We start from the raw sequence: 11,117 nt of genomic DNA on the forward strand, positions 1-11,117 counted from the left end.
AAGAAGGAGAGGGAGGTTTACTTGATGAGAATGTTGGCAAAGAAGGGGATAGCTGGAAATGCGAAAGGAAGGGGGGTGTACTCCTCTCATTCAGCCGGCGGTCAAGTTGGCTGAGGTCGTTCAGTGGTTCGGCGCAAAAGGAGTGCGAGAAAGAAGCGCCAAGAGGCACAGAGAAGGGAAGGGTCGGGTTATCAGAGGGGCGGGAGAGTAGAGGGAATGGGGATAGCAGAGAAGAGGCAAAAGGGAGGAAAACGCCAGAGTCAGCCGGGTAGTGACGAACTAGAGGTGGCTGGTGGTGGCTGCGTTAGTCTCTCAGCCTTCTCACGATTTTAACGTATTTTTTTTCACCCTTCGTTTTGCTGTACGTGTTGTTTCTTTTTTTTTTTTTTTTGAGAAACCATTTTTCCTTTGCACTGCGTTTTCGAGGGGTCGACAGATACAGTTGTACGGATGCTGCGCCCAGTGTGCACGAGCCGTGATAATTACTCGAGATACAAAAATAATGGGGATGATGATGATGACGATGGTAATGTTGAGAGTGAGACAAATGTGGTTGTGCATAAGTGACAGCGCCAGTGTCACCGTTCATAATCATATTACTACGGTGTGATGAGAATAACGCCCACCTCCAATAATGGTAAATCAAATGTGCTTAAATATCATACGCCTTTTATCGTCCTTTTAACATTTCCAGCTGACTCGGGGAGGGGAATGCGTTGTATCAGTGATGCTTTGTGAACCATTAACTTCCTGAAGTCCCGTTTCAATATAAAATGCACATCTGTGGGCTTTTATCATCACTGATTTTGTTTGCTGTAGGCATTTCAGTATTTCTTGGAACAAAGTACCAAGTGTCGAATCACGTCGCGTGTTAATTATTTATTCACGGGGATTTGCACCGTCGCGTGGCTTTACCCTTCGTTGCACACGTGTATCGGTATTGGTGTATGTATTGCTCCTTCGTGCACTTCACACGTGCACACGTACCAATCAATTCAATTACGGGCACCCCGCGTCCAATTCAATTTACCATTTGTCCACATGACAATATCCGAAGGATTTTTTATTCCACCGAATTCCATGGGTTTTTCCTTCGAAGTAGAAATCAGAATGACTGACTGACACAATTATTAATTATAAACAATGACCACTGGGTGTGATAATGCGACAGGATTAGCAACTGTTGACCTTCGACTGAATTCCCTTCCCCCGGTCATTTGCTCGAATGAGGATGAAAAAACTACTCAAGGGCTGCTGTAATAACTCATGCATTTAATTTCGACAGGGGATGAAGAGGGACGATGGTCCGAGGCCCGAATGGAGGCGTAGAAAACGCCGAAGGAGACGTGTCAATGATTTACTATTCCACCATTCTATTTGGCTAACAATCCTTGGAATTTGTTTACCAATGGTATCGAGCCACTGTGATCTTGCTGAATTAACATGTCGCGATGGTAGATGCGTACCGCAGGATGCATACTGCAATGGCCACGATGATTGCGGCGATGGGAGTGACGAGCCGGCACTCTGCACCCCATGCAATCGTACTTATCATGGTCGCGAGGGCAGAACTTACGAGTTAGAATTGCCACGTCCAACCGAGGGACGTTTACCGTTTTTATGCCACTTGACATTTACCGCTGGTGGATCAAGTCACGGTGAACTCGTGCAACTCTTCTGGGATGCCTTCAGCATTGGCAGACTCGAAACAACAAACGGCAACGGCGACGACGACGACGACGAGCCTGTGTACGCAAGTTGCCCTGAGGGTTCACTCCAGCTCTCGGATCTCGGTCGTCCCTTCACCGGTGGCTCATGGTGTGGTGCCAGTGAAGGACGTGCCACATACTACAGTGAAACAAGCACAGTAACAGCATCAATAAGACTCTTTCATGCGCCCTCATCAGTGCCCTTTGAATTTCGCTTGAGGTATCGTTTTTTATCACGTAATGAGGCTGTCGCTAGACTTGGACCACCTGGATTAACAATTGAACGTGGCTCACCAGTACCCAGCACATATTGTTCACGTAATTTCTATGAATGCCACAAGAAACAGTGCCGCGTGCAGAGTCCAAATTATCCGGGCGAGTATCCGAGAAATGCCAGTTGTATCATTACAGTGAGGCAAAAATTCGTACCTACCTGCAAGCACGCGATGATATCGGTTAAGGCTGGCAGTGGTATGGGTAATATTGCCACTGGTGCACCAATACTACCCGGCTTTGTGGGCTCCTCATCCTCATTAATCAATGGGACTGCTAATTCATCAGTGGTTGTGGAGAACAATGGCCACACCAATGGACAAAATCATACGAATAAATTGAGTGTCTGGCACGACTGCCCACCTGAGAAGGATCGTTTAGTTTTTAGAGATGGGCCACGATTGGAGGACTCTATACTATTGGTTTACTGTGGTGGACCACTTCCGAGGATAACCGCGCGCGGCCCGGCTATGTTGATTGAATTCCGCTCATCACCCCTGCCAATTCCACTGGGCTCATCACCGTTAAGACTGGAATTGGAGATACCAGTTGTTTACGTTGATTCAGATGGCTTGGATTATGCAAGAGGCGATCAGGGATGTCATTTTTACGTTAACGATACGGCAAAGAGAAGCGGTATACTTCGTGCACCTCAGCACACATTACCACTGGGCTCAGTGTGTACTTGGAATCTCAGGGGCTCAGTAGGTGACCGTGTGTGGCTGTATTTTTCATCCTACTCCCAGAGGGATTTAACTGGTGGTAGTAGTATAGACAATGCATCCACATTACGGGAGAGTGAAATTGGTGCACCCCAGTGCTCCGTAAAAATGACACTGTGGGATGGCCCAGCAAATACTGGTACATTCATTACGAGCTTGTGCGATGATACACCGAGATTGTGTGCACACGCTGCCTTGAGAAATTTGACGAGATCCACGAGGCCCTGTACACCGGTGGAGAGTTATTTGACTGCATCGCCGACACTCACGATACGTGCAGAGATGTTGCTCGGTACATCGCTGAGAAATGTCAATTTTCAAGCGAGATATGAATTCATTTCAACCCTTCAGGGTGGAGAACAGTGGGGCGACGGTGTTTGCAGTAGAATCTGGAGGAGAGTGAGAAGTGGCGAGATTACATCACCCAGGGATGTCCGTTTATTTGGTCGAGGTGGGGTGAAAAATTTATCCTGTGCCTATAGAATCGAGGCCGGACCGGGGGAACGTGTACGTTTAACAATTCACAATGTGTCACTTGGTGATTTAACGAGCTGCATCAGCGAGCCTGATCCTCACTCTGGCCGACCCAGATGTCTTACCGAAACCAACTCTCGAGAAGCAAAGTTGACCCTCTTCGAGGTACCGTGGAGGGATGCTAAACTACAGCGTGCATGCCTCTGTGATAATACATCACATCTACCTTTGACACATATATCTTCGGGTAAAGCACTTGAGATTACTTTTGTCGTTAATCAGCAAGCACCGCACGAGGACTTTGAGACACTATTCTTTTATGCGAGTTTTGAACTCATCCGTGTGCCTGAGTGCCCGAGGAAACAACGGCTGAGGGGTGAAGGTGAGAGTTTTAGTTGTGCAGTGTTTACTATCTTTTGGGATTTTTGGAAGATTTAGGAATTAGGGGAAAACGTTTTCACAGTCCTTTCTATTAAACGGATTTTTCAAATAGCTGAGTATTTTCGAAATTAAGCTTTCGGTGGAAATTCTTGCGTACACTGAGAGAAAAACGACAGAGTTCTCAAACAAGTCTTACTTGTGCCGATAAATAGTTTTTTTAATTTTCAAAAAATAATTTTTTACGCTGCGACGGAAAATTTTTGTCGCAAAAGTAGATTTAGTAGTTACAAGTAAATTGTATTCTCTGTGCAAACAAAAATAGTATATTTTGTTACGAGTGCGGAAAAGAGTTTTTTGGCTCGTGGGAGGTTTATAGCACGAGCCGAAGGCGAAAAAACACTTTTCCCACGAGTATCGAACGATATTTTTCTTCACAATGTGTGGAAAAGGGACGTTTTGGGCACGCGAAGCGTGCCCAAAAAAGTTACTTTTTCGCACAGCGTGATGAAAACGTAATTTCTAGCGCTTCTTCTTCATTATTCGATACTCTCATACGTGTTTGCCCCCGAAAAATGTTCGTTTTACGCGAAACAAGGGATAGCAGTTTTTCAGTTCGGCTGTGCAATAATCACAGACAAGAAATGAATTCTTGACAAAATATTTCTTGATAAATTTTTCTCTATGAGATATTTTCAGAAAAACCTAGCGAATTCGCTAGACAATTCTATTGAACTTTCTATTAGTTATTGGTCGAGTCTATTGAAATGTTCAAAAGAATTCGATTTTTCTATACAACTTATTCTATTGAGATATTTTCTATAAAATTTCCTCGGATCAAATTTTCCAAGTTTTTGTGTTTGATTTTCTTGATGAGAAGAAATAGAAAATAGAATGAAAATAACTTGGAAAATTTGAGCCGAGGAAATTTTATACAAAGTATCTACAGAGAATAAATTATATAGAAAAATCGAATTCTCTTGACTTTTTCTATTAAATATTTTCAATAATTAATAGAAAGTTCAATATAAATCCAATCGAATTTTTTCTAATTATTTTTTGTGCGTGAAGCCAAATATTTCGTTGTCATCGAAAGCAGATCTATTTTTCATATTTGAAACTTTCAAATTTGAATCAAACAATTTCCTTTCTGACACTTGTCAACTAGCGACTTTGTTGGTCCAAATCAGACTTGTTTGATTTTCTCTCAGTGTAAAAAAGAAGTACACAAATTCTATTGACCGTGAAAAACTATAATCCATCGGAACCCAATAAATTTCTACCTCCAATGAAACATTTTCAGTGTCATTTTTGCCATATTTCAGTTGAATGACGATCGGCAATACAGCTCAATATATAAAACGATACACCACTCGATACAAGGTGCTTATCAATAAGCCACTTTGGCAATGAACCAGCGTACAATGCTCCCGTTACCTATATATTCATTCGTATTCCACGTAATCCGGGCTTCCTCCTCTCGAAGTACTTATAAATATGTATACAAATAATGCTTACCTAGAGTCTAGAGTGAATAGACGGCAGACGTTAGTGAAGAGAAATTCGATGGGAGTGAGGGTTGAGTTTCTATGCCTGGGTGCATAATCAACTAACAAGTATAATTATGTAAATTTCATGGTTGGTAAAATTTATTCGTCACAGGTGGTGAATTGAGATTCGTGGTGCCTCCACTGTCTCGGCCAGACATTTATTGCGAGGGTATGCCGTGGCTGGTGGAAGCCAGAGACAATCGTTCACTTTTCGTGCTCACTTGGGGTTGGTTTTTACCCCTCGAGCCACCACCGACACTGTCACCGCCGATATCAACGACATTGTCCTCTTTTTCCCAACATCAACAGCCATCAGAGACGTCTGAAACAACACCAAAGTGTCCAACGGCAAATAGAATTCTCCTTTACTCCGGTTGGCCGGCTAAATTACTCAAGGTTGTTTGTCCAGCAGAACCTGGTGCACGTGATTACACGGTACACGTATTCTCCGAGGAGTGGCTGCTGACAGCTGGTAATTCTGATGAGAGATGGCTGTCACCGGCACGTCCAGCTGCACTTCTCATTGATTTTGTTGCCAGAGAGCCAGGACAAGCGGCAGCATCGTGGCTTGAGATATCAAAGACACGTTCGGCCCTTCGTAGACAGTTACGTCTTCCAGGACGTGTCAGTGAGAATGACACCATTGGTACGGGCGATTGCCTGCATACGTGTCCCGAGATTGGAGCTTGTATTGCCCCCAGTCTCTGGTGCGATGGTAGAATTCATTGCCCCTCGGGATATGACGAGGCGAATTGTGGCAGTGGTGCTAGATTACTCGGTCTTCTACCCCCTGGCATGTGGCTCGTTGTAGCTGCTGGTGCCGGTATACTCACTGCCTTCGCATGTCTTCTCAGTATCCTTATGTGCAAGTACGTATAAGTGCTTCTTTTTTTTCCCCGAGGGTTTTTATCATACCCTATTGCGCCTCCATCGGCCGATTTCTCTCCAAGCATGTCGCATTGTACCCTAGCAGGAGGAACCGAGGAATAACAATATGAGGTATTCCACGTCAAATGAGTCAATCGCTGACCCTCACCCTCTTGGAATTTAATGGCGATTTTTTCGACGATCGGGGAGGCTGAAAAACTATCTCTCAAATTTTTTCAGATTTTTTCGGCAGCCCACTTCGGAGATGTGATTTTTTTACATTTTTTCGTTTTTTTCTATACCTCGAGTTCTATTTGTCCGATTTTGATTTATTAAGCGTCCAAATTTTCCATTTTTTACCGCCTATGCGACTATTTTTAGTAATTTTTTTTTCGATTCCTAGATGCTCATAATGAATTTTCGAAAAAAAAAGTTTAAAAACCTGAATTTTGCAAATTACGTCACGGTTGATATTAAAATTTTTTTTTTCAGTAATTCTCATAATCAAAACAAGTATTTTGAGCTGTCATTCAAGTTGGGCATCCTCCTGGATCTATGTTATTTTTAATTTTTTCTTTTGGAAATTTCGCAATTTTGGTCAAAATACCACAAAACGACTTCGATTATGTATCGGAAAAATATGTAATATATAAGTATGCAATCAAATTCACTTCATACTGTCTATAATCAAAGTCAATCAACGCCATTTTCAGGTGTTACGACCAAATTTACGGAATTTCGAAACGAAAAAATTGAAAATAAAATAGATCCAGGACGATACCCAACTTGTATGATGGTTCAAAATACTTGTTTTGATTATAAGAATTACTGAAAAAAAATGAAACATCATCCGTGACGTAATTTGCAAAATTCAAGTTTTTCAACTTTTTTATTCGAAAAGTCGTTGTTATGCGCATCTAGAAATCGAAAAAAAAAAATTCACTAAAAATATTCTTATAGGCAGCAAAAAATGAAAAATTTTGACGCTTAATAAATCAAAATCGGATGGATAGAACTCGAGTTATTGAAAAAAACCGGAAAAACGAAACAAAAATCATATCTCCGAACTGGGCTGCCGAAAAAATCTGAAAAAATTTGACATATAGTTTTTCAACCTCTCCAATCGTAGAAAAAATTGCCATCAATTTCCAAGAGGGTGAGGGTCAGCGTTTGACTCATTTGGCATGGAATACCTCATATGCAATAAATTGCTTTCTTTATTTTCTATTTCAGTTTATTTCTCAAAGTCTCAATTTATCTAAAACCTCATCAATTTCTTTAGACACAGAAATATTCTTAATAGGATACGTTAATAGGATGCGTAAATTTAAAAGTCTTCACTGGGCCTTGGCAGTCATTGAACAGTTTGTGATATATGACGAATATGGGAATAATTGGGGAAACTTCATTTTTTCCTGTTTTTACCTCCAAAGTGCTCCTTGCGCCGTAGCTTTCATATGATTTTAGTTTTTTAAAATATTCGTTACACTCCAAAGAATAAAGTTAAGCATCTGTTTTACTTCATTCGCAATGGATCATGAATAAATGAATTTTTAATTTCATAAATTTTTCGCGTCTCTAGAGTAGAGTAAAATCTTCCGGAAATCCTCATTTTTTTGCCGAGAGATTTTTATAGGGATCAAAATTTCAGTAATCATAATAACAGACTGACTTATTGGTATGGATACTGAAAATTAAGAGAGTTTGAAGCTTCGGGGTATCAAGTGACTTCATCCAGTGTTAAGCGCCACAATTTTTAATTTGCGGGATTAAGGCCGACTATTTCAAAACATTACATACGTATGAAAAACAGAAAAAAAATTTTGGGGGACTTTATAGAGTGAAAAGCATGTTACTCCATAAAATTTTCACTACCGCGGAGTGAGTTGGGAGAGAGTATTTCCTTAAATTATCTAGACAGACTTCTTATAACCGAACTCCCTCCCTATCTTTGCAGAGTTGTAGAAGTGACGGAGTGTTTACACTTTCTGTTTGTTTTTCCATTTCGTAAAGTAATCAAATTGAAACCGACAAACCATTTTCCATTATTGGATCAGACGAAAATTCTATCAACAACCACCATTCACTTTACCCCTTGGTCTACCTTAATGGAACATCTGAATAATGAAATGTGTACATTTGATAAATTTTTAGATCAAAGGCCCGCGCTAAAAGGCTCTACAATGACGAGAGTCTCAGGAGATCGGGGGCTACACCGCGAAGAGCACCAACTGAGGAATCATTACTCGGCTCGTCCTGACAAACGCCTCCCGGCTTCGTGGAGTACATTCACGTTGACCGGGAGACCACTGTTTAGCTTTGGACTTCACACATAACACACGTTCATTCTCGTGCTACTGCTGCTGCTGCTGGTTTCACCGTCCACTAATTTAAACTCCATCGTACTTTGTCGTAATTAATTCAAGGCAAATGAGGGAAGCAAAGGAGAAACGAAAGAGGGGGGGGGGGACAACATTTGCATTCTTTAACGAGTGCCATTGACATACGTACACGAATTCTTAATGAGAGTTGCTGATTTTTTTTTCATCCTCGAGTTGTTTTTTCATTCATTGCCTTTTTTTCGCCCCACGAACTTCGGACTAGCACGAAGTGTCGATTCACTCTGCCTTGACCATTGAATTTCATTTTCTGTGGCTTCCAGCCCCCCCCCCCCCCCCCCCCNTTTTCATTCATTGCCTTTTTTTCGCCCCACGAACTTCGAACTAGCACGAAGTGTCGATTCACTCTGCCTTGACCATTGAATTTCATTTTCTGTGGCTTCCAGCCCCCCCCCCCTCTAGCGTCATCCGGTTCACTGTAATCGAACAAAGAGAAAAAAACAATTTCATTTCTCGTTTTACGTTTTTTTAAATTCTTTTTCATGAATGAAAAAAGCTTTAAAACAAACTGTTGTGGTACAAATGCCTCAGCGTTACCCCTCGGGGGACGGCGTTCTACTGCTATGAATAAAAAAAAAAAGATGGAATAAAAGGGAGGTGCGACGGAGTTACACGTTAAAATAATTGTCCCTCTTTGAGGGTAAAGAGAGGGATGAGAAAGGGGTGAGGTGGACGGGGGGGGGGAAGGGGTGAGGAGACAGAGTAAAAACCAATTGGCAAGTGAAATAAACCCATTGACTTCATACACACATACTAGAATATCGTAAAGTTAAACGAGAGCGAATGGAGACAAAGTCATAGAGCCACTGAGTCGTTATTCCATAACGTTGGAAAGTATAATGTAGATTTGTCATAGATGACATTTGCGGAGTTATTATATAGTTCTTCTTTCTATCGTGCGATGATTATCGTGCAACGTCGTCAAAACATAAGTAGATTAATCATGAGGGATTAACAATGCGTAAAGTTGAAATACTGACGTTGAAGGGGTATTTAAAAATTTAGGGAAATTATGGAAGTGGAGCTTTTTGCAACTGTTAACTGGATTTGAGTGGGTAGAATACAATGAATGACCGAAATATGTGATTGGGGAGAAGGCAGAGGTGAATAAATTTGTCCAATTTGTAGCTAATTCAGTATTACTTGTCATGTATTCACCGTAACCGCAGGGGAATCCGTCAACAACTTCGTGAAACTGGAAAATTTCCTCGGTAACTCGATCAAATTACTTTCATCCTTTAATTACATACACTGATTGACATTGTATCTTATTGTGCACAAGTTCAATCTCTGCATTCGCCTCATTCACGGAAAATTGTAGACCACACGATTGTCAAGGAATTTTGGAGAAGAGTTCCTCTGTAAAACACTCTAGCCTCGCTACATGTACACTCATTAACACGTAATTTAGGAACAGAAGGATGATAAATTCGCAGTATAATCCTATAGAAACTTACCTAATACTCTGTAATCATGGAAGATGTTTAATGTGAAAGAAAAACCACGTTGTTTAAGTAATTAATGTGAGTTATAACCACCCGAGAATGTTTAATCGACCTTTGCCAACTATTCCCAACTTCATCGCTCATCGACAATGAAAATATAATGTCATTAATACACGGTTGGTAAATATGTATAAATGCATATTGTACGTGTGTGCCTACGCGTTACCATATGTACATAGATTTGGCTGTGATAAAAAAATGAATAAAAAAATCTCTGAGCTGCGAATGCAACTTTTAACTGCGTGCGTCAGAAGCTAGAGAATTCATCGTCGCTCTTCTCCTCACATTTCTCGTCGACCGGAATTTCATTAATTAGTGAATTAATAGGTAATATTTTAGGGATTTACGAATACGAATGAGATTGGAAGGGAAAATATGCTGAGCGGAAGGAGATAATTAAGAACGGAGGGCTCAATGCACTGAGAAAAAGTACAAAAGTAATTTCTTGAGCCAAATATCAGGCCTTGTACGAATTCCTTGAAGTGAGAATTTTTTATTTCCAGAGGTAGTTTTTTTGTGTCAGGAGATGATAAAATGATAAAAAATACTAAACGGAGGAAAAAAACGACAAAAAACTGCATGAAAAATACTGCAAAAATTACTGAATGGTGCACGGTGAAAATTTACTGAGGATTTCATTAACAACTCACAATTTTTTTTGCTCGTTTGTGAAAAATTGCGATATGAAGGGGAAAGTTTATTCTTTGTTTCACATTTTTCCCTTGATTTCAAATGTAAAATCCTGATGTAAAACTTCACTCTCCAATTACCTAGATTGTATTCATTTTTCGTTGATTTTTTTTTCTCCGCGTAAAAGCTTCGAACAAAAAAGTTTCGAGTGAATGAAGAATCAGATTTTTCCATTGAATGAATGCAGAATTTATGCAAAAGAACACCTCCAGTCATTTCTGAAATAATCTCATCTCTTTGTTTCAGATATTTTGAAAAGATGATCTCACTTAAAAAAAGAAGAATCATTAATTTTCCATTCAGTATCGTATCGTATCGTGCCGAAGAACATCGATTGCTCATCTGAAACCCAGCTCAAGAAATTATTTTTGCAATAGCATGTGGTCTTTCCACCCGATATGCATCTCACTAAATTCATTAGATCAAAGAATAAAATTACAGTGACGAAAAATCTAAGAAACTGGTCACGCTATTGCGAAATAATCTCAAGTACCAAACCACATTGAATGCATTTAAAACTGTTCGACTCTAGTCATTAATGAATTAACAT

The 11,117-nt window shown here is 40.5% G+C and overlaps 1 protein-coding gene across 1 annotated transcript; it reads left to right on the forward strand.

Annotated features, from left to right (window-relative positions):
* Positions 1 to 564: 564 nt before the first annotated feature.
* On the forward strand, positions 565 to 8,572 carry LOC107040916. Its single transcript, XM_015261263.1, has 4 exons — positions 565 to 637; positions 1,286 to 3,560; positions 5,219 to 5,975; positions 8,128 to 8,572. Exons 1-4 carry the CDS (start codon positions 635 to 637, stop codon positions 8,231 to 8,233), a joined length of 3,141 nt encoding a protein of 1,046 aa, XP_015116749.1. The 5' UTR covers positions 565 to 634; the 3' UTR covers positions 8,234 to 8,572.
* The last annotated feature ends 2,545 nt before the right edge of the window (positions 8,573 to 11,117 follow it).

The sequence above is a fragment of the Diachasma alloeum genome, unplaced genomic scaffold, assembly GCF_001412515.2.
Source record: "Diachasma alloeum isolate Michigan unplaced genomic scaffold, Dall2.0 Dall_scaffold_00176, whole genome shotgun sequence".
NCBI lineage: Eukaryota > Metazoa > Arthropoda > Insecta > Hymenoptera > Braconidae > Diachasma > Diachasma alloeum.